Here is a 25,776-nt window from a genome sequence, read left to right on the forward strand (position 1 = left end):
ACCCTTTAGCATTCAGATTTCTCTGTCAAATGCAAAGCTTCTTGATTCACATTGATATGCATTAGTTGTACCTTGCCTTTGTAGCTTTGAGCTTTCAATGATGTGATTGCTTACTTTTAGAATAATATTGTAGGGTAAGTGTGAGAGACCAGATCTGGCCAATTTGAACATAATACAGATAGATTATTTTGGCCAGATATGGTTGGTTTAAATCCTGAAGGTTTAAAGTCTGAGCTGGTAGAATCATTATGGTGTCGGACAAAAATCTTTGTGATATTTGTTCTGGCTCTCCATGTGATTTCAAACCCCACCTTGATCAACTTTGCTTTTCTTCCCTCCAGGGTCGGGTCAGTAAAATACCATCCAAGTTTGTTGTCAGCGTAATTAATTAGCCTCTACCCCTAAACTTGCCAGCCTTGTACCAAAGTTTGAAACTATTCTACTTATTATTAAGAAAATCAGCTGTCAGAATCATTAGCATATTGAATAAAATGCTGAGCAATAATTCTTCCAGCTCTTTTATGTTCTGAGTTCAAATCCTGCTTAGGTCAACTTCGCATTTCATCTTTTCAGAGTCAGTAAAATAAAGTACCATCAAGTACTAATGTCGATGTAATTGACTTACCCCCTCCCTTCAAAACTTCTGGTCTTAGAAAAGACTATCGTTATTATGATGCTTGTTAAGGTGGTGAGCTGGCAGAATCATTAGCATGCCAGGCAAAATGCTTAGCAGCATTTCACCCATCCTTATGTTCTGAGTTCAAATTCCACTGAGGTTGACTTTGACTTTCATCTTTTTGGGATTGAGAAATGAAGTACCAGTGGAGTCCTGGGGTTGATCTAATCCACTGTCCCCTTTCCCCTAAATTTCAGGCCTTGTGCCTATGCTAGAAAGGGTTATTATTATTATTATTATTATTATTATTATTATTATTATTATTATTATTGATTTGGCAGAATAATTGCTGGATAAAATGCTTAGTGGCTTTTTTTCTGGCTTTATGTCCTGAGTTCAAATATCACTGAAGTTGACTTTACCTTTCATCCTTTCAGGGTCGACAAATTAAGTACCAGTGAAACACTGGGGTCAATGTAATTGATTGGGCCCCTTCCCCCCAAATTTCAGGCCTTGTACCTTTAGTAGAAAGGATTATTATTATTATTATTATTATTATTATAGTACCCATGAAATTGTAATCATGACTGTTACCGGTAGCATAATCTTTGAAATGATCTTTGAATGTTGAGCCTCATGGAAGCAATGACAAGTGACCAAGACCTTGGCGATGACAAGGGATCAAAACCTTGACGATAGGTGACCGAGGCCTTGGTGATGACAAGTGACTGAGACCTTGGCAATATGCTGTGTTTGAGAAGAATCATTAAACCAAAAAAAACTGTTGTTGTGACCATTGCCAGTGTCATGGAGATAGTACTTCTGAAATTCTAGTCATGGCAGATATCGGTGCCATGTAAATGGCACCCATTACACTCTTGGAGTTGTTGGCGTTAGGAAGGGCATCCTGCCATAGAAACCATTCCAAATCAGACTGGAATCTGGTACAGCTTTCTGGTTTACCAGTTCCAGTCAAACCGTCTAACCCATGCCAGCATGGAAAGCAGATGTTAAGTGATGATGATGATAATGATGGTTTTTAAGGTGGAAATCAGGCATAAACATTGGAGCATCAGAAAAAAATGCTCTGCAATATTCTTTATGGCACTTTTACATTCTGAGTACAAATTCCACTGGGGTCAATCATTCTGGATCAATAAAATACAGGACCAGTCACACACATGCACACGCACACATAACCGGCTTCTTTCAGTTTCCACCTACTGAATTCACCTTCCAGTCATTGGTTGATCCCTAGAGCTGTAATAGAAGACTCTTGCCCAAGGTGCCATGGGACTCAATCCTAAGCTACATAGTTGGGAATCAAGCTTCTTACTCATCCAGCCGTTCCTTTGATGTTGATAGAAACAATTTTTGTTTTTGTTGCTTTCCGATTTTGTTTAGATCTGAGTTCAGATAAAGGTCAGGCGTGAACGGAGAAAATAAATATATATATAAATATTTTTCAGGAAAAATATTAAAAAAAAAACATACAACAAAACATCATTAACTTACCAAAAATCAAAATAACAAAATAGGGAGAAAAAAAACCTCCCAAATAACAAAGAATAATTAAAAGCAGTAGTAGCTACCTCGATCAACATAATTTCACTAAAAGAATGTGTAATATGCACATCCCCCCACACACGTGTATGTGTGTGTTACCTTGTTTCTGTTTAGCTGTTAGGGATGTTGAATCTACTGCTGCTGCTGTTGTTGCTACTGGTGATGATGGCGCTGCTGCTATCGATGCTGCTGCTGCTGCTATATCGTTGGCTTCTTGGAATGTTGCTTGACTTCAGGATATTTCTTTTTATTTAACTCTGTGGATTAGGAACAAGACAGCATTGTTAGCTTGAGACTATGACTCATTGCATTGCGTGTGTGTATACATGTGTGTGTGTGTGTGGCTGTGTGATGGACTCTCCCATATATGTGTGTGTACATATGGTGGATTCTCCTTTATATATGTATATGTATATGTGTGTGTGTGTGTGTGTGTGTTTATCTTGTTTCAGTCATTGGACTGCAGCCAAGCTGGAGCACTGCCGTGAAAGGGTTTAGTCAGTATTATTTTTTAAACCATGGTTACTTTTGTTGGGGTTTCTTTAGTTGAACTGCTATGTTATACGGATGTTAACAAAGCAACACTGGTTGTCAAGCAGTGGTGGGAGACATAACACAAAGACAAACACACACAGATATATACAGTTCCTGTCTACCAAATCCTGTCTCAAGGCTTTAGTCAGCCAGGGTTCAGTCCCACTGCATGGCACCTTGGGCAAATGTTTTCTATAGCCTTGGGCTGACCAAAGCCTTGTGAGTAGATTTGGTTGACAGAAATGGAAAGAAGGTGGTGAGCTGGCAGAAATGTTAGCACGCCGGGTGAAATGCTTAGCGATATTTCGTCTGCCATTATGTTCTGAGTTCAAATTCTGCCGAGGTCGACTTTGCCTTTCATCCTTTTGGGGTCAATAAATTAAGTACCGGTCACGCACTGGAGTTGTTGTAATCGACTTAATCCCTTTGTCTGTCCTTGTTTGTCCCCTCTATGTTTAGCCCCTTGTAGGCAATAAAGAAATAAGAAATGGAAAGAAGCTTGTTGTCTGTGGGTGTGTATGTGTTTGTGTTTGTTCTCTCTCACCCCCATTCCCTGCTTGACAACTGGTGTTGGTGTGTTTACATCCCTGTCACTTGTTCGGCAAAAGGGGTGAACAGAATAAGTACCAGGCTTTAAAAAAAAAAAGCACTAGGGTTAATTTGTTTGACCAAAGTTCCCCATGGCAGTGCTCCAGCATGGCCACAGTTTAATGACTTATTTTAATTTTCTCCTTGAAATTGAAAGCAGAAGCATATATGCACATATGTATATAATTTATAAAAGGAAAGCACTTTGCACGTGCACATGTACTCATGCACACACGCATGTACACACACAAAATTTATATTAAATTTCCAAAAGTTATATTGGATACTGAGCAGTAGTTTTGGTCGTGGTGGTAGCTATGGCAATCAACATCATTAATTTTAATCTTTTAATCAGCAACTACAACTGTAACAAAGCGTAGAGGCTGGTGTTAATTAAGTACACAGTGGTTTGACTACTCAGTTAATTACAAGGTCATTTACTAGTTAAAACCCCACACTGCAAACCTATTATGTTCTATCCTTGTTGGGAAGAAAATATATTCTTCCACATATTTTGGTTCAGTCTAGCTGAAAATAGTCACATCATTACTGAACTAGATTTCAACTGGATGGCTATGTATGTATGGAGGGGAGCATCCTTCTGATAGGTTAAGAAGATGGCTTTGCAATTACATGGTTTCAGGTTCAATCCCAACACAAGCAAGTGCCTTCTACTATAGCCCCAGATTAAGCATGAATTTGTTAGATGGAAACTGTATTGAAGCCCACCATATACAGGGTGCGGTGAATAAATTGTGTAAATTACGCAAAAATGAAAATAACAATGACATCTCATTTTAACATAGATATCTACCAAAATTACATAAAAATATCTTGAAATACTTAATGGTAAATTTATTGCTTCAGCAACAGCATCCAGATGACTTCAGAATTTCCTGCAACTCTTTGGGATGGTCTCCATGTTTAAGTTGGTAAATGCTGCCATAATCCTTGCCTTCAGTTCATCTTTGGTGTTACAAGGAGTTTTATTGGTCTCTCGCTCAATTACATCCCACACATAATAATCAAGGGGGTTGCAGTCTGGGGGTTTTGGTAGCCAGATTTTAGGGGTGATGTGGTCGCAGAAATTGTCTGACAACCATGACTGGGTTCTCCTGCTTGTGTAGCATGGTGCAGTGTCCTGTTATCAGACATACGGTCTTCCAGCAGCCACCGTCTTGATCCAGGCACTTGATGTAGGCCTCCGGGTTGAGTATGAGGCCGTGTGGGAAGATGTATGGAGGCATGTCACCATCACTAGTGATCATTCTAAACACCATGATGTTGACTGGATGTTTGATTTTTATCACTCTTGGTACATGTTTTGGGAACATGGCAAGTGCCGTCTTCTCTCTTGCACACAGCATCTGATGCATCTTATACCCAGTTTTCCTCTTAAATCATTTACATTCTGTTACGTGAGCACACTAGCTTTACCCATCCAGTGGAGCATGCTGGCTTCATTTCTTTCAAGCCTTCACAAGTCCTCTGTAGTCAAAGGCCATATTTCACTGCCATGGTACATAGCGGAAACAAGTAACCGAAATATGGCATATATGTCCATTACCCATTTTTTCATCTTTGATCTCCATGTTTGTTTACATCTGACGTCTCAGATACAAAACGTCATAACAGAATCAGTGCTGGCTATGATTTCTATAGAAAATCTGTAGAGATGACCTTAACACGTGAATCTATTAAAAGAATATATATATATCTTTTAATAGATTCACATGTTAAGGTCATCTCTACATATATATATATATATATATATATATATATATATATACATACATACATATATATATACATACATACATACATACATACGGTGTTACTTATCATTTGACGAGTAATGATGCAAATATTCTTTTGCCATTCTGCGTAGAATATTACATGGGTGTAATAATTTGTATGTTTGAAATCAGGTTTATATTACTGAGCAAGTATGTTTGGATTAATAAATTAAATCCAATTAAAAATTAAATCATTTCTTTTTCATTTGTTTCAGATCGATTTGATCATCACTGCCCATGGGTTGGCAATTGTGTCGGAAGGAGAAACTATAGATACTTCTACCTCTTCATATTGTCTTTATCTGTTCTGTGTATTTACATATTTGCTTGTGTTTTGACTCATCTTATATTGCGTAAGTATTTCACATTTTGTTTTCCTATTTGGTTTGCAAGTTTCTGAATGTGAATTCGTGGGTTGAAATAAATTTTGTCATGTCTTGGGACAGTCATCACGCCAATAATAATAATAATAGCACAGGCACAGGTTCAGTTCCACTTCTTTATTGACTCATCAATTGGTTAAATATCTGTCCAACTAAGTTGGCCAGATAGTTGACCAATTGACTAATGATAATCAAGTGGAATTCAACCTATCATTATTCAGGTGGCAAGCTGGCAGAATTGTTAGCATGCCAGGCAAAATACTTAACGGTATTTTACCCGTTGATACACTCTGAGTTCAAAATCAACCATGGTTGACTTTGCCTTTCATACCTTTCAAGGTCAATAAATGAAGTACCAGTTGAACACTGGGGTCGATGTAATCAACTATCCTCCTCCCCCAAATTTCAGGCCTTGCGCCTATAGCAGAAAGGATTATTATTATTATTATTATTTTGTGGTTGATAAAATCAATCCCAGTGGAACATTGGGGTTAATGTAATCGACTTTCTCCCGACCCTTCAACATGCTAGCCTTATATCAAAATTTGAAACCAATGTGTGTGTATGGGTATATATATATATATATATATATATATATATATATATATATATATATATATATATATATACACACACACTCCCACACACATACAAACAGTAAATTGGTTGTAACATTACATAAGTGGATCAAGAGCTAAGTGTTCCAGGCACTTAATGAAACTTTTAATAAATGACATGTACAAAACTTTCAAAATACTTAAGTAACTTTATAGCCAATTTAATGTGTGTGTATGTAAATATATACACGCACACACACACATGTATATATACATACATACAAATTGCAGTAAATAAATTGTGTAAATTACGCAAAAATAAAAATAACACTGACATCTCATTTTAACAGATATATTTATCAAAATTACATAAAAATATCTTGAAGTACTAAAGAGTAGATTTATTCAATAAAATCACCATTGGCTTCAACCACAGCCTCCAGACAACTTCGGAATCTTCAGCAACTTTTCTGTAAGGTCTCCTTGTTTAAGTTGGTCAATAATGCCATAATCCTTGCCTGCAGGTCATCTTTGGTGTTACAAAGAGTTTTGTTGCTCTCTCGCTCGGCTGCGTCCCACACATAACAAGGTGGGGTTCCTGTCTGGTGAGTTAGGTGGCTAGATGTTAGGGTTGATATGGTTGCAGAGATTGTCTGATAGCGATGACTGGGTTCTCCTGCTTGTGTGGAATGGTGCAGAGTCCTGTTGTCAGCCACAAAGTCTTCTAGCAGGTACCCTCTTGACCCAGGGCAGCACTACCTTCTCCAGGCCCTTGATATAAGCATCAAGTTGAGTATGATGCCATGTAAGAAGATAAATGGAACCCTAACATCGCCATTACCAGTGACCACTCCAAACACCATTTGACTGGGTGTTTGATTTTTATCACTCTCAGTACATGTTTTAGGGACACGGCAAGCCAACTGTTGTTCTGTGTGTTCTCCATCTGTTTGTATTGGAGCTTCAAGTGTGAATGCTGAACAGTACAGCATGTCGCTTCCAAATTTCTGGAAGAGTGAATTGCATCATGATGCTATTTTCTCACAGACAGTGCCCAACTGACCCTACTATACTGTGTAGTCAACAAAATCAAAAACAAACAATGTGCATGTGCAAAATTAAAAATATAAAATTTACCCATCACACCCTGTGTCTATATATCACGTGATCACGTGACCGACCAGACCATCAGATGTTGCTACACATTGCTGGTCACAATGTGTTCGCATTGTTTTAGCCTTCGAATGACGCCACCCCGCTGGCTAAGCGAGCAGGCCAACAGAAGAAAGAGTGGTGAAAGAGTACAGCAGGGATCACCACCCCCTGCCGGAGCCCCGTAGAGCTTTTAGGTGTTTTCGCTCAATGCCTGGTCTGGGAATCGAAATCGCGATCCTACGACCACGAGTCCGCTGCCCTAACCACTGGGCCATTGCGCATCCACGTGTCTATATATATATGCGTATGTCTTAAGCTGATATCTATTGGCAAAATAATATAAATATCAGCTAGGAGATCAATAAACTGGTGCTTTAAAAGATAATACTTTGTGTTTTCTTTTTGTTCTGCTTGAGTGGTACAGATGCTCCATTATATGCTATTACTGCACCTGCCTTAGTAAATGCATTGAAGCAGTGATTGGTCCATTGGAAACCTATAACCAATGACATTATTGTTCATATAATGCATTAAACCATACAAAATATATCCACGTATATATATACATATATATATATATATATATATCTTTATAGATGTTTATATCCTTATACACACATGCATAGACGTATAGTTATTTTAGTTATTATAGCGTAATTTGTAAACAATAGGGTCCTGGTTATTGGCTATAGTTTTCCAAAGCTCCGATCACTGATTTATTACCCTTCTGATAAGGGACTGTAATTGCCTTGCTCAGTGCAGAACAGCAATTATCTGAAACACTTTGTGGAGCATCTGGTTTTTTTTTATTTTTCTCACCGATGTTTATATCCTTCATTGATGTACATTGGAAAGCACGCGCACGCGCACATGTGTGGACAGTGGATCTATGCTCAGTTTCCTTCCATCAAATCATATTGATAAGATATTGGTCAACCCGAAGCCATGGTAACCCTTGTTCAAGGTATCATGCACTGGAAATGATAATGGAACTGCAATAGATACTGTTTGCATGTCTTACACACACACACACACAAATATATGTATAATACATATATGCAAATGCACATATATACACAAGTAACGAACACACATATTTACACACACACACCACACACACACATCTCGTAACAGATAATAGAAGGGATATAAACATTTCATCATAATCTTTGGTGGGGATTAGAGGATTAGAAGTAATAAGGAAAAGGATGTAAAAAATGCATGTATTTTACATTTGGTTGTTTGTTTTTGGTTGTTGTTGTTGTCTACTTATGAAATTCTAAAAATTTCTAGTCTGTGCTAATAATGTATAGCACTATTTCATTCTTTTTAGAATCCATCAACATGACGCAGCCTGTCGTATATTTTTTAAACATTTTAAAGCATTGTGAAATTTTGGAAAAGATAAGATAGAAAACTAATTGGAGGATATGGCAACACGGGAGCTGCTATGTAGTTGCGTAAAATCTCTTCTGTAGCTTAGACAAGAAGGGCTCATTGCATTATATGCTTGAAGGTGCTCTAACTAAAACATATGTCTATGCAGTCAAAATTGCCCCAGCTGGCCAGTAAGAGCTCAATAAGGACTGTACTGGCATTAAACAATTGAATATTTACAGGAACCCTTTGAGTTACATCTTAATATATATATACATATATATATATATATTATTTTGAACATATATATAGGCACACATATGCTTATATACATATATATGTTTATACCGTCATGTGTGCGTGCACACACACACACACAGTCAATTCAGTTATATTGCAATTTATGAGCAAAAGCAGCTAAATTTTCCTCAGTCACAGACTATTGTTTTACTAATTGAGAAAGAGCATATTAAGTATGATGTAGAGATGGTTCCTTCCTTCTTCTCGAGCCATGCCAGGCTCATAAGGGCCGGTTTCCCGGTTTCAATGGCGTAGAAATTCCCCACCTGGATGGGATGCCGGCCTGTCGCAGGATCGCTCATTTTTGCCAGCTGAGTGGATTGGAGCAACGTGAAAATGAAGTGTTTTGCTCAAGAACACAACGCATCGCCCGGTCCAGGAATCGAAACCACAACCTTTCGATCATGAGTTCAACACCTTAACCACTAAGCCACACACCTCCACTTGTAGAGATGGTCCTGGTTGGTGACAGGTCTACTTGATCAGGATCCGTCTGTAGCTAGACAATAACAACTTGTTGAATAATTAATGCTTAGACTAGCAAGTTTGCTTGCTATGCTGCACTAATGAAACATATACGGAATTGATTTGCCAGTTGCAAGATCTTGTGTGGATATCTCTAACGATGACTAATCAACAAACTTTACTTTCTCAAATATCTAACATGAAATTAACTTCAATCCTAAGTTATTTCATAAACATTCAAACTTAAGATCAAAGAATATATAAGTGTTAGGAGTGGCTGTATGGTAAGTAGCTTGCTTACCAACCATATGGATCTGGGTTCAGTCCCACTGCGTGGCACCTTGGGCAAGTGTCTTTTGCTATTGCCTCAGGCAAACCAAAGCCTTTGAGTGGATTTGGTAGACAGAAACTGAAAGAAGCCCATCGTATATATATATATATATGTATGTATGTGTGTGTATATGTTTGTGTGTCTGTGTTTGACAACCAATGCTGGTGTGTTTACATCCCCGTAACTTAGCAGTTCGGCAAAAGAGACTCATAGAACAAGTACTAGGCTTACAAAGAATAAGTCCTGGGGTCGATTTGCTCAACTAAAGGCGGTGCTCCAGCATGGCCACAGTCAAATGACTGAAACAAGTAAAAGTGTAAAGTGTAAGCAGGCAACTAACCCCTGCTCCTTAAAATTACTGGCCTTGTGCCTAAATTTGAAACTACCACCATCATCATCATTATTATTATCTTGATACAATTTATGAAGATGCTTGACTTAGGGGTGAGGGTATTCAGCTTGTGTTCCGTGTCCTCTTGAAGCAAACGTGCTTCTTCCAGTACTACTGTCCAGTTTGTATTTATGTTTATGTGAGGTATGCATTCAAGTTGAAAATTCTGGAAATAGTTTTTTTTACAGAGTAATTATTATATCAAAAACATGAAGTTAGGAAAATTTTTTCGGTGCTAGTTGTCCACCGTTACACACATTTCATTTGCTAATAGGAATTACGAAGTTTCTTACATGTTGGATAAACATGTTTATTCAACATGTATAACTTTTTAATTCCTTTTAGCAAATGAAACATGTGTAATGGTTAACAAATAATACCAACAATCTTTTTGAACTTCATGTTTATGTATGTGTGTGTGTGTGTGTGTGTGTGTGTGTGTGTGTGTGCGTGCACACATACATCATCATCATCATTGTTTAATGTCCGTTTTCCATGCTAGCATGGGTTGGACGGTTCGACTGGGGTCTGGGAAGCCAGGAGGCTGCGCCAGGCTCCAGTCTGATTTGGCAGTGTTCCTACAGCTAGATGCCCTTCTTAATGCCAACCACTCCGTGAGTGTAGTGGGTGCTTTTTGCATGCCACCGGCACAGGGGCCAGAGGAGGCTGGCAAAAGGCCCCGATAGGTTGGTGCTTTTTACATGTCACCAACACAGACGCCAGTCAGGCAGCACTGGCATCAGCCACATTCAGATGGTGTTTTTACGTGCCACCAGCACGGGTATCTTAACTACAATTTCCATTTGATTTTTATTTTGATGTTGGTGTTGACGTGTGTGTGTTTGTGTGTGTAAAAAGTAGAAGAGTCAAAAGGAAGAGTAAGTACAGTTAGGCAGCTTTTTAATCACTACAAATGTTTCGATACATACATATCCTCATATACACAGGATTTAAAGTTCGTAACTATTTACTTGTATAAGAAGATCTATAAGTATCTCCTCAGGCAATACTCAGTTAATGTCTCCGTAAGTAAATCTAGTTTCCTTGCTACAACATCCATGGCTTCTTCCTTTTGACTCTTTTACTTTTTACCTTCACACACAAGGAATATCTAAGACTAGAATTGGTAGTATACCATAAGAATACTACTAGCTGTTTGGGAATTCTAAGAGTGAACGAGCCCTATTTGTACTCTGATACATTCTTAACAGAACACACCTCAAATATATATATATACACACAAAAAGGGTGAAATATAATTAATTTAATAAAATTAATAAATTTCACCTGGTAGTTTTTTCGGTATGGAAATGACCATATTTGGTAAGGTTGCTCAAAACCACATATATTTTCGGTATGTGGTTTTGAGCAACTTGTTGCAATTAACCCTTTATTATAATTAAAATAAATAAATATATATATATATACATATAAACGCAGAGTAGATGAAACAGAGGCAGCTGAAGAAGGGGAATGTTCCTTGTGTTGTATGTCTTCTACTCTATTTTTTAGTTGTTTAAAAAAATGTCCATTTCCTTGGTTTTGTGTTTATGTTTTCGTTTCTCATTGTGTTCGACGTTTTCTTGGTGTCCTGTACCCATATATGCATGTATATATATACATATAGATGTAGGTACGTACATATATGTATGTATATATGCATATGTTTTATTTATTATTTTGTTACATATATATATATATATATATATATACAAAATATTCAGGGTGAATACTTGATGACTGTAAGCCAGTTAGTGGTGTAGGTGATAGGGTATATTTATCAAAAGAAAAACAGGATGCAAAGGATTTAGCAGTATATATATATATATATATATAATATATATATATATATCTTTTAAATTTGTTTATGGGAAACGTTTTTAAGATGCTGGCCACAGTCTAATGATTCTGACTGGTGAACCAGTGTTTTGGGGGAGTTGCATCGAGCTGTGCCAATATAATGTAGGATAAATATAGTAATAATAACAATAATCCTTGGGTGGAATTTCTAAACATTTAATTCATTGCTATGCGCATTTCCACAAATCACGAGACACGATTTGCAGAAACACGCGTAGTAATGCATTAACTGTTTAGAAATTCCATCCAAGGATTATTGTTATTATTACTACTACTATATATACATATCGCGTGTGTACTATTGGCGATTTTTTTTTCCTCCATCTTCCCTTCTCTGGATCTTTCCTTTTCCTATGTTTCTGACGAAGAGCTCTGCTCGAAACGTTAAACCCTCCTTCTTCCCTTCCTTCCTGAGCGTCCAATAATACTATATTTGTTCCACGTCCTCACGTTGTTGTGTTTTCTCTTTGTGTTTTCATGTTTGGATTAACTTCATATATATATATATATATATATATATATATATATATATATACATACACGCATGAGCAAAATACATCCACTTATGACCTGTTGTTCTTTTTCCAGGTGCTCAGCAAAATAATTTTCTCACAGTAATGCAAGAATCTCCAGCAAGATATCCTTTTGAAAATCTAATACAATATTACAATGTTTATGTTTGATGATATTACATTTTCATGAAAATTTCTGAATTTCTTTCTTTTTGTTTTTTTTTTTTGGATTTTCAATTATCTAGACAGACTTGTCGACTGCTCTTCGATTGAGATTAATGATAACCGCATCTACATTTACACACACACACACACACACACACACACACACACACACACACTCACACTCTTTATTTCTTTCTACATGAATAAACTTGACTGCTTGTATTATGTACCTTTTCCTCTTCTCATTTTAAATTTAGAAACACATACACACACACTAATATATATATATATATTTATTAATACTTAGCAGAAGCAATGGAGTGACGGTTACACACACACACACACACACATATTCATACATATCTGTGTGTGTGTGTGTGTGTGTGTGTGTGTGTGTGTGTGTGTGTGTGTGTGTGTGTGTGTGTGTGTGTGTTTATAGGCATATATAGTGTGAATGTGTAAAGAAAAAAAAATGTAAACTATAACCAAATGAAAAATTATGAATTGTTGATGTAGAAACATTTAATTCCATCTTTTCCATGTCTGTCTTTCTCTTTCTCTCTCTCTATTTCTCTTTCTCCCTCTCTCTCACTCACTCACTCACTCTCTCTCTCTCTCTGTGTCTCTCTCTATTTAATAAGAATAATTCATTGAACTTCTAAATATAATATCTCTTGCATCATTCAGAGACTGGTAACGTGATTGATGGAGGTGTAGATGCTGTTGCAGTTGTTATTTCAGTCAATCAATCAATTAATCAATCAATAATTGTCTGTTTCTGGCAGGCATGTTGCTGGTTTCCAAGGCTGTCTCTTTCTCTCTCTCTCTTTCTCTCTCTCTCTTTCTCTCTCTCTCTCTCTCTCTCTCACTCTCTCTCTCTCTCTCACACACACATACACACACACACACATACACACACACACACACACTCACTCACACACACACACACACATGTATATATATGTGCGTGTGTATGTTTATATATGTATGTGTGTATATATATTTTTGTGTATACCTGTGTGTGTACATGCATATATATGCATATCTATTTGTGTATGTATATATATATATATATATATATATATACATACATTTGTGTGTGTGTTGCTAACATAGATGATACATGCAAAATAAAGAGTACCTATTGATTATTTTTTTTTAATCAAACAAATTAAAAAAAAAAGATCAATACTTCAGAGGATACATATATTGACCAGTTGGTGGGACATTTAATTTCACCTCTAGATAAACATATGATAAATTTTTGGCGGTTTACTGCTTCTTGTTATTATAGTGTTACTTTATTTTCTACTTAATTTGTAATTTTTTTAAGAATATTCAATTAAATACATAAAATTTGAAGTCAGAATTTAAGGGGATGCAACTAGATTCATTTATTCATTTATTCATTTATTTATTTGTTTCAGTCATTTGACTGTGGCCATGCTGGAGCACCGCCTTTAGTCGAGCAAACCGACCCCAGGACTTATTCTTTGTAAGCCTAGTCTCTTTTGCCTATCAGTCCCTTTTGCTGAACCGCTAAGTTACGGGGACGTAAACAGACCAGCATCGATTCTCAGTGATGTTGGGGGAGGGGGCAAACACAACACACAAACATACACATATATATATATACATATATGCGACGGCCTACTTTCAGTTTCTGTCTACCAAATCCACTCACAAGGCTTTGGTCGGCCCGAGGCTATAGTAGAAGACACTTGCCCAAGGTACCACGCAGTGGGACTGAACCCGGAACCATGTGGTTGGTAAGCAAGCTACTTACCACACAGCCACTCCTACGCCTATTGTAGATGTAGATGTTTTTGTTTTAACCTCCACTAAATCAGAAGAAACAAAAAAAAAAATGTGTCTTCATTAGTTTCAAATACTTCCAGACAATCAGGGCAGATTTCCATCCTTCCCTTCTTCAAATCAGGCATCAGCTGCCTAGGTACCCCACTTGGCACACACTTTCTGGTCCCTAAGGTCTTCCACCATCTTCTAGAATGCATTGACTACTGTTCACTTGTACACCAAGCTCACAGATGGTGACTCTTCAGTTTGCGTGATTCACTTTGTCCATTCACTCGCGATTCATGTCAGTAGCTGCAGCTGATGACCTCCTGTTGCATAGTTTGTCTGTCTTCAAATGCTGATTTCCATGTACTAAGCCTTCATTTCTGGATCTCAAAGATGCGGCCATATTTCATCTCCTGTCACCAGATTGGGAAAAATAAATCGCATCTTCATTGGGTTCAAATGCTTCCATCTGACCAGAGCAGATCTCCACCCTTCCCTTCTTCAAATTGGGTGTCATCTGCCTAGGTACCCCTCTTGGTACACACTTTCCAATACCTAGAGTCTTCGACCATTCTCTGTAATGCATTGAATGCAGTCCATTTGTGCAGCAAGCTCATGGATAGTGTCTTGTCTATCTGCACAGATCATCTCGTCCACTTGCTTGTGATTCAGGTCAGTCGTTGCAGCTGATGACCTCCTACTGCACAGTTTGTCTTGAAATGCCAGTTTCTATGTATGAAGCCTTCATTTCTGGACCATAAAGATACAGCCACATTTCATCTCCTGTCACCAGACTGGGGAAAATAAACCCTGTCTTCATTGGATTCATATACCTCCATCTGGTCAGAGCTGATTTCCACCTTTCCTTCTTCAAATCGGATGTCATTTGCCTAGGTACCCAACTTGGAACACACTTTCTGATTTCTAAAGTCTTCCACCATTTTCTATAATGCATTGACTACAATCCACTTGTACAGCAAGCTTGAGGATAGTGACTCATCTGTCTTTGCGAATCACTTTGTCCACTCACTGGCAGTTCATATCAGTAGTTGCGGCTGATGATTGCCACTGTGTGGCATGTCCTCAAGGTTAATTTGTTCATCTTTAACCCTTTAGAATCCTGATTAGTCTGTTAAATATAATGCTTTTTCAATCACATTGTCTTGAATTAATCATACTTGTATGTTCAAAATTTTGATGATGTGACTATATTTTTAGAATGGCATTGACGGGTAGATGCAACAGGCTTGATCTAGCTGGTTTGAACATAAGACAGGTGGAATATTTAAGCCAGATTTGGCCAGTTTAAATGCTAATGAGTTAAACTTCATTGATCTGCTCACATTGCTTTTGTCAATGGTGTGTCTCTAAGTAACTAATAAGCCTTCTGTGGACGTCAGACAACCTGTACACCTTCGTTAAGAATTGTTGTAATTAAACAGAGTGCCTCTTTATGTCTGATATTGCCTCAGTTATGTACCCTGGACTTTTTATATAGTACTGTGCCTATGTTAGAAACAGTTATTCTTGTTTTTCTCACCTGAAACATTTGTAATAAGAGTTAACTAATGCAAAAGTTTTATCCTCAATATCCCCACCTTTTTTTTGTATCTCATGATTGAAAGAAGTTTCATATTTTATATCATTCCTGCAATTGTTCTTGGATTTCCCATGCAAAATTGCTTAGTCTCCTGCAAACCATGTGATTACTTACTTGAGAGTATTCTGTTTGGATAATATGCTACAGCTGATCAACTGAGCATTTTGGTTCCAAACTCATTAGGAACTTGGTGGTTGAATGGTTTATTAAATTTAGCTGAGAGGGAACGTTACCGGTAACTAAAAGCTACAAGTCAATTTAAGAGCTACCATGCAACCACTTGACCTGCTAGAAATAGCACAGCCAAATCTCCCATCATATAATATACTGTCTTAAAAAAAAAGGAAGGATATATTGGACAATGAAGTCAATGTCAGATTAGGTCCAGAAAATTTATAAAAGGAAAAAAATTGGTTAACCCTTTTGTTACCAACCCAACTGAAACCAGCTCTGGTTCTGAATACAAATGTCTTGTTTTCATAAGTTTTGAATTAAAATCTTCCACCAAACCTTAGTCACAATTTATGTTCCTAACACTAGCTTAATGATAACTAAGTTATTTTGCTAAATTCTTTGTTATAGTTAAAGTAATTGAAAGAAACACAGAGCATCTCAAAATAAATACAGTAAAGAAAGGGTTAACCAATGGTTGAAATATTTGAACAGAGCTGACTTTAAGGAAACTACTGTAACCAAACTTCCATTGTCATTGTCATCATTTCTTCAATATCTAAATATTATTTTTCAGTCACATCACCACCACCACCACCACCACCAATACTACCATTAACATCATCATCATCATCACTCTTGCTTTCCCATACCAACTTGGGCAATGTTTTATCGTTGGACACCAACTGTTTTTGCCATAATACATTCATTATATGTATTTTTTTTTTATTTATTTATATAACACTAGCAGTATCGCCCGGCGTTGCTCAGGTTTGTAAGGGAAATAACTATAAAGCATTTTTAGAGAGTTATAGCCAAAAAATAACAAAAAAATGGAAAAAAATGATGGTAAATTTTTTTTTAGTTAAAAAAGGTGGAGTTGCGTCCCCTAGACAGTTTGCGGTTTGTGTTTCTGATTCTCGACCCCATGTCGAATTTATCGATTTTTTTCAGAACTGGGGGAACTTTTCAAAATTTTCGCTGCGTTAGTTTTGAATTATGACATTGGGCTATGTGTGTGTCAAGTTTCATCAGAATCGGTTGAAAGCCGTGGTCAGGGTGAGGGTACAAGCAAACAGACACACAGAAACACGCACAGACAAACTGCCGTTTATATAGAGAGAGATTTTCCCTCCAGATTCTGAAACAACAGATGATCTCTATATTCATAATGATCACTTTATTTTAAAATACTCATTATCATATTCGTCATCATTTGTAATTTCTTTATTCATTGACTTTTATAAATCTTACTCGTTAAAGTAACCAAATCCAATTATTTTTTCATTGTGTTTTTGGTTAATTTCACTAAAATAAAACCAAACCATTGTAGCTTTCTCCCACACATTAATTAAGCTCAGCTAAACAAACGATGAAATCATAGACAACAAAATGGTTGGTACTAATTATTAAACTGCAGCACAGTAAGTAGATTCTAATTACTTTACCTTTTTGGTGTAAAAAAAAAAATTTTTGCTGTTTTTTTGAGAATAGGTTTATTTTCATATTTTATTATTTTTCTTCCTTTTGAGATTTAGAATAACTCTTCACCTACCACCTGATGAATATTCTCGGCGTGGAAGCACATCTGATATATAACTCTGTCCATAGCCATTTTGGTTGTTCTGTCAAAGAGGAAAACAAAAACAAAAAAAAACCTACTCCACCTCTCAGCTTTTTCCACACATTACTTCAAATTTTGTTCTCTGTGTGTGTGTGTGTGAAATTATCAGAGTAGAATCATTTCTCTATCATCTGTTGCAATGTCCCTCCCTTGAACATCCCCTCCCTCTATCTTTCTGTCTCTGTCTACATTGTTGTTGTTCCCTAACAACCAGCCTTCCGCATTTCCCACTTGCCCGATTCCTGATCCTTTTATGTTTCTGAAATGCCCTTCCCCATCAATGGTATCAGCCGCAGCCCTGTTTCAACTTTGCACTTAAGTCACGTGAAGCGGCGTGACTCATCGATAATTATCAGGAAACATTCCCCCTTTCAAAACCTGCCCCTTGTCCGTATTCATTCCCTTTCACATGTTGATCTATGAAAAGTCTGATTTCTTTATAACTCATTTCCTCCATTCTTGTGAAAAAAAAAAACTTTCTGAGTGAGCTATTAGAGACTGAATAATAATAATAATAATAATAATAATAATAATAATAATAATAATAGCAACAACAAAATGAAGTATCGTTGTTCAAACAGGCAAACTCTTCTACAGTGTTGTTTATCATGAGATGCATTTAAGATGTGACTAGATTCTCTCTACTTTTGATAATCTTTGTTTTTGATATATTCTAAGTGAAAAAAAAAAAAAAAGGCAAAGGCAAAAATTAAATTTTCAATGTTATAAATTAACAATTAATCTTAGATTAATGGAATTCACTGCAATTTTTATTTATTTATTTAAATGAGTCAGTATCTTTTTATTATCATATTTTCAGTGTGTGTGTGTGTGTGTGTGTGTGTGTGTGTGTGTGTGTGAGTTTATTTCTTTATAGGTGCCAGTGTGAGTGTGTGGTAAGAAATTTGCTTCACAGCCACATGGTTCCAGGTTCAATCCTACTGCATGGTACCTACTATAGTCTGAGGCCAATCAAAGCCTTGTGAGTGGATTCGGTAGACGAAAACTGAAAGAAGCCTATTGTATATGTGTGTGTGTCTATATTTGTCCCCCACTACCACTTGACAACCAGTGTTGGTGTGTTTACATCCCTGTAATTTAGCAGTTTGACAAAAGAGACCAATAGAGCAAGCACCAGGTTTAAAAAATAAGTACTGGAGTTTATTCATTTGATTAAGATTCTTCAGGACGGTGCTCCAGGATGGCCACAGTCTAATGACTAAAACAAAAGATAAGAAATAAAAGATATCTAACCCTTCTCACAAATCCTTATGTATCTATCAAGTTCCCTCTGCGACAAGTGTTACCATACCTTACACTTGAATTTCATGACTAAACTTTATTAAATGCTTTGTTCATGGCTTACCCCAAGGTTTCCCTACCAGATGATCTTGCCTTTAAAATCTGCCCTGCCATTCTTTCCTCTGATATTCTAGTCACATGCCTGTAGTACCAGAGCTGTGGCCTTTCAATCAAATAAGAAGCAGTTCGGTTGAAGCAGCTCCCTGATCTTTGCACTCTATCAAGGAACAAACTCTAGCAACCTTCCAGATGAACCCTATTTTGGTTATGCAGGGCTCCAGCTGGATCATTTGCTGATGGTTCTATCAGAATAGAACCCTCTGGAAAGTACCTCTGATGACGCTTCCTTCATGACCCCCCCCCACCCAGGAGTATGTGGGCAATGAAGATAGAAGTTTATTTAACTACAGTACTCTAGTACAGGTTTTCACTAATGCCTCTATCTCTTGCTTTAGCTTCTATTTCTAGCAGGTCACTATCTTACAAACAGTCTTATTTCAGATTTTTTCCCTCTCTCCTGGTTTAATTAGCAGACAATTTAATTAAATCATTTCTCATTATCTTTTCTCTCTTAGTGGACTGGTTTTAGATAAACAATCGTAAAACACCAGCTTAACGGTGTTTTAGTATTTAATTCCATTGTCCTGCCATGAAAGAGTTGTCAGTTTACATAGGTCGCCCTCTCAGGATTGAGGAGATAAACACTATTCACATATGGACGTTGAATTTGATAAACTGTACACTTTCTTTACTATTAAGCTGTAGCTCTGAACAAACAGGATATTTTCTGTCTATTCTCTTCATCTGCTAATACTGCTTCAGTTGTCTTATCTCTTTGTCTGTTTTCTTACAGCTTAATCAGAAAAAGAATAACACTACACTTAACCTTTTATAAAGTCTTTGAAACTGATTTTGAAAAAAAAAAGCAATGGGGATACTACACCTCATTGATCGATGTAGTTGGTTGTGTGCGTCTTATAGACAAAAATAGGTAGCATTCTATTACGTCTTGTTTGCATTTTGTGGCCTGTTCTGATCTCTTTTTTCTTAAAAATCCTCTTAATTCTATTTCAGTCATATTGTGTGTGTATGAATGAGAAAGGTTTTATTCATTCAGTCATCCAAACTAAAATACTTATAATAAAAACCCTGCCTCCCCAAGGGCATATCAGGTTTCTTTTCTGTTCAAAAAAATAATAAAATAAGTGATTATCCCCCAAAAGGTTATTTCCTTTCCTTACAGGAAGCTGTCATTCTTCATTTATTCCATTTACTGTATTGATTCCTGTCGTGGTGGTCCACTTTTTTAGATGCTTTGATTTCCAGTAATTCTATCCTATAAGCATTTATAACTTTCTCACTTCATGATTGAATACTTGCCAGATTAGGAAGTGCATCCACAAGGGAAAACCCTACTTCAATAATGCAACTTATTTCAGCTGTGTATGTGTGTGTTAGACTTTAGTTATCTCTTAACTTTGGCTGTCCTTATTACAACGATGCTAGTGTAAGTATATCTATCTCTGTAACTGAAACTCTGCTAGCACTATCTCACCACCTGTTACATTCTCCCTGTGCAACTTCTACCTCACACTACTTCTCTGCAGGAATGGAATAGACTCTAAGAAAAAAGAGAGACAGCTGGACAAACAGACAGATGGAGTTGATATTTGTTACATCACTGTCTAACAAATAAAACTCAGTCAGTGCATGCAGGCTGTCCTCAGTATTCAATAAGGGAGCTTCTACAGAGTTGTTTGATCTGATAGAAACAGTAGCCACAATCTTCCTCAAATCATCCTCAACTATCTTAAAGGGTATATTGAACAGTTTATTAAGTTCTTAATGCCAAAAAAAGATGGGATAGTTACACCTGGAATATCTTTCGTCATAGGTCTGTTTGATCAGGTCTGATCTGGGTTAACCAACAACGACAAGGAAGTTTAATCTAAGCCAACAAGCTAGAAATAACAACTAAATTCCCATCAGATCACACTCAAATTAAGAACACGTTGAACTTCACATGTGTGTGTGTGTGACTAAGAGGAAATCACCTGCAGTGTTTTTCTTCTTTTTCTTTTTCTAGCAATTAAAAAGTAGTAATTACGATATATCAGGTGTTAGGTTTTACCTGTAATTAAGTCTTGGACATTAATGCAGCAACCAGAATAATTAATCGCAAAAACATCATCAAAATGCAAGATATGTCTATAAGATATAAATTCATATTTAATTAACAAAATGATTTTTGTATTAGTCACAGTGGTGATGGTAGTGGTAACAGCAAAGGTTTTTTTTTTTCTTAGTTTCATTTTTAATCACCATAAAGCTCAATATTTTCAGCTAAAGAAAAAAGTCTTCATAATCTAGGATTCTGCTACCTTGGTCGAATGGACAATTTTCAACAGTATTAAGGATGTCACATACAGAAAGACATGAGTTGTGGCTTTCATTCTTTACCAAACAGCATTAACTGTGAAGAAGGTAATCCTATGAAATGCCACATGTCTTTCTCTCTAAACAGGTTTAACCCTTTAGTGTTTAAACCGGCCATATCTGGCCCAGATATTCTACATGTTTTATATTCAAACTGGCAATATCTGGCCTCTCACACCTACCCAACAATGTCATTCTAAATATAAACAATCACATCATTGAAACCTCAAAGATATAAGATAATGCATGATTAATTCAAAACATTTCAGTGGAAAAGTATTACATTTAACAGAGTAATCTGAACACTAAAGGGTTAAAGAAAGTAACATTAGCTGCCTCACCTTTATCACTGCAGATATTCTGACTAAGGGCAAAAGATGAGATCTTAACCCCACTGACACTAATGAAACTCAACTAGATTGAAACTGCAATCCTTAGTTATAATTCTTCTTAATTATTTTAGAGGAACTACATTTCTTCCAAATTGTTTCAGGGCAAAGTTAGACATATTGCCTTTACAACTCTTTAATTTAAAGAGATGCAAGCAATTTCAGTCACATACTTATGATGGTAGTAGTTTTATCTAGCAGAAGAGATCATTAGGTGATGTCCAACATTCTTTGAATGTTTTGACCTTAAACCACAATATCCTCTAGTTGGTGGTTTGGGCAGTAATGACCAGTTTTCTTGTGTATCATCTGCATCCCTGCTCAATTCTTCCTCCCACTTGTTCCTGAGCCAGCAAAAGGCTCTTTCTTCTACTCCCCGCCAACCTGTGTTCAACTATTTCTCTTTCCTTCTCTGCCACTGTCTTCGCTTCCCTTCTTAGATTTATTAAATATTTGATTTAGAAATGTGCATTTAAATTACGATTGCTGCATCATTTGTAAGAGCCAAAACAAATGTTTAGTATTTGTTGCAGATGGCAGAAAATGGGTGAAATGCCAGAATTTTACAACTCTGTGGAAAATAATTTTAAATAATGTATTTAATAATAAAAAAAAAAAGCCATCCTTTTTCTTATCGCAGCATGGCTGCTCCATTTATTATAAATTTATTATAAATATTTTTGCATTAAATTTAAGAACAATTGTATTTAACAGTGAATTGTATAACTAAGGGCAAAAAATTGTTGGATTGTTAATTGTTAATGTTAAATTTGTTTGTTTTCTCTCTCTCCCTCTCAGCTCACTCATTTTCTCTCTCTTTCTCTCTGTCTGGCTCTTTTTTTATTGCAAAGGAATGGAAAAAGCAGTCTCATTTTTTTTTTTTTTTCATTTTTGTATAAGAACTCTTAAGAGTTTTTGCTGTTGCTTATGTGTTAGAGGGACGAATTTCATTTCGACACATGTCAAGAACATACATGTTACTGACATGGCTGAAGACAGTCAAAGTGCATCTTGACATTCTCATGAATCACTGCTGAGGTTATGTTTGCCTTGCTTCAATGTATAACATGACACATCTATGAAAAGATGATGTGTGTGTGTGTATATATATATATATATATAAATAAATCTCTTTTGATCACCAGAAGTTATAAATTACTGGACTTTTTTATTCTCTCGTTTAAGTCATTTTACTGCAGCCATACCTTTAAGGGTTTTAGTAAAAAAAAATTGACCCCAGGTGTTATTTTGATTTTTTAATCCTTGTACTTATTCTGTAGGTCTCTTTTGCTGAACCACTAAGTTACAGGGACATAAACACACTAACACCGCATGTCAAGCAGTGATGGGACAAACACAGGAGCAAAAATACACACACACACACACACACACACATACATACATGCACAACAGGCTTCTTTCAGTTTGTGACTACCATATCCACTCAGTTGGCCTGAGGCTGAGGTAGAAGGCATTTGTCCTATGTGCCACACAGTAGGACTGAACCCAGAACCATATGGCTGGGAAGCAAACTTTTTACCACACAGCCATTCGTGAGCCTATATGTAGAATATTTTTTAATACATTATAACTGAAACACTCCAATTTCCAATACTCAGAGTTGCTTGTTTCCAATCATCAGTTGGTAAATTGAGTCTGGTTTTTTTTTTTTTTAAATACCCACTGTCTGAATATTTTTTTAAATACGAAATGAAAGTTGAAGAAAACGCTTATATTTTTGTTCCTTCATTTAACCCTTTAGTGTTCGCATTATTCTGCCAAAATTAATGCTTTTTTATCCAAATTGTTTTGAACTAATCAGGCATTATCTTGTAGCTATGAGATTTTGATGAGGTAGCTGTTAATTTTTAAAATGATATTGTAGGGTCGGTGTGAGAGGTCAGATCTGGCCAGTTTGAATATAAAACAGGCAGAATACTTTTGGCCGGATATGGCCGGTTTATATGCAAAAGGGTTAAAAACATTTATGGAGGACACGTGCAAAAATGGCTGCTTCAAGTTCGCATTTTAAAAATTTCATTTCTGGTTTTGTTATGGTTTTGTTAATATTATTACAAATATCATAAACTCCATACAATCAAAGTCATAAAATTGTGTTGCTGTTTAAACATTAGATATGATATACAGATGGCTATTGAAGAGTTTTCTGTAACCCTTTAGCATTTGGATTTCTCTGTCAAATGTAATGCTTAATTTATTCACGTTGTTTTGAATTAATCACACATTGTCTTTTAGCTTCAAGATTTCAATAATGTAATTGTTAATTTTGAGAATGACTTGTAGAGTAGATGTGAGGGGCTGCACCTGGCCAGTTTGAACATAAAGCAAGTAGAATATTTGGGCCAGATACAGCCAGTTTAAATGCTAAATTGTTAAACATTGAACTGGAAGTCTTGAATTGGAAATTCATCCCCTCCTATGTTTGCGCCCTATGGTTATCTGTGTTTCTGTCTATCTAAATCAAATATGATTGTTATTTTGTTTTCTGTAACCCTAGTTGATGATGTATTTTGGATTTGGTAGCTGACTGTGTTTAAATGTCCGTCCTCTAATTTGATGTATCGAATATTGAAAAAATAGACAAACCATTAATTTTCTCCATTTGCATTTAACGAGGATGAAGATTTATTATTGAAAGAGAAAAGGAACATCATAAAATCTCTCTGAATGATAAAATTCGTTACCGGAAAATCCATTTAATTTTAGTAGGAATTATTTGTAAAAGTATAACTATAAATACATTGATTAAGTACTGGTCATTGGTCAATTATCTTCATATTGTCTGTCTTTACATAGACTTTAAGAAAAATACCAACCATTTTAGGTAATAAATTATCATATAACTCCTTCATAATTACCAATGCACCTCTCTCTCTCCCTCTCTTACTCCATTCCCCCACTAGCCTTTTTTTCTCCCCTCTTCATTTTTTCACCATCTCTTTCCTCTTCTCTCTTTCTCTCCCTCTCATATCTCTCTGTCTCCTCCTCCTCTTCTTTTCCCTCTCTCCCTTTCTCACTATCTCTTTTATTCCCCGTTTTTCTATCACCCTTTAGCTTTCCCCTTTTCTCTCTCCTCTCTTCCTTTCCTTTTCCTTTCCTTTCTCTCCCCCTCTCCTCACCCCCCTATTTTTCTATCTCCTTTTCTCTCTCTCCCTTTCTCCTTTTCTCTCTCTCCCTTTCTCCTTTTCTCTCTCTCTCCCTTTCTCCTTTTCTCTCTCTCCTCCTTTCTCCTTTTCTCTCTCTCCCTTTCTCCTTTTCTCTCTCTCTCCCTTTCCCCTTTTCCCTCTCTCTCCCTTTCTCCTTTTCTCTCTCTCTCCTCACTCCCCCATCTCTGTGTTTTCCCCCTTTTTTTTTTTACATTACTCTGGCCAATCATGGTATTGTCCAGGGAACAGAACATTGTCACATTCCTGCTGCACATTGCAATCATGTTAGCTTTCATTCATTTATTATTATCATAAATAACTATTTTTTTTCCCACCGATCCTTCCTTAACCTTTCTGCACTATTATCGAAGCGATTGTCTGCTTCTTCTCTGTCTGGTCAATTATTGGATTGGCTGGCTTTCATACCTATTTAACCACATCAGAGCAGACAACCAATGAAGATGTGAGTTACTATTCATTTCCTGAATGCAAACGATCTTTATATATTATATATCGGTTGAGTTCTGCATCAAAGTTGGTTTTTTTTTTTAATCCTTCATCTTTTCAAAAAAAAAAAAAATTTTTTTTGTGGTATATTCTTCTTATTGTGGCTTTCGTTTGCATGAGCCAAGGGTCATCTAAATATTACTACCTCAATATTAACTGCATATGTGTCTGTCATGACTGT

General features: G+C 36.4%; 1 protein-coding gene across 13 annotated transcripts in view; it reads left to right on the plus strand.

Annotated features, from left to right (window-relative positions):
- LOC115222836 (palmitoyltransferase ZDHHC9) overlaps window positions 1–25,776 on the plus strand; it is a 207,983-nt gene that overhangs the window by 119,015 nt on the left and 63,192 nt on the right. For 12 of the 13 annotated variants that reach the window (XM_036511931.1, XM_036511932.1, XM_036511933.1 and 9 more), the window contains exons 4-5: window positions 5,316–5,453; window positions 12,508–12,556. In XM_036511931.1, coding sequence (XP_036367824.1) covers window positions 5,316–5,453; window positions 12,508–12,556 — 187 coding nt within the window. Of the gene's footprint in view, window positions 1–5,315; window positions 5,454–12,507; window positions 12,557–25,448; window positions 25,552–25,776 lie in introns of all 13 variants that reach the window. The other variant, XM_029793167.2, reaches the window with a different exon arrangement.

The sequence above is a fragment of the Octopus sinensis genome, linkage group LG21, assembly GCF_006345805.1.
Source record: "Octopus sinensis linkage group LG21, ASM634580v1, whole genome shotgun sequence".
NCBI classification, from domain to species: Eukaryota; Metazoa; Mollusca; class Cephalopoda; order Octopoda; family Octopodidae; genus Octopus; species Octopus sinensis.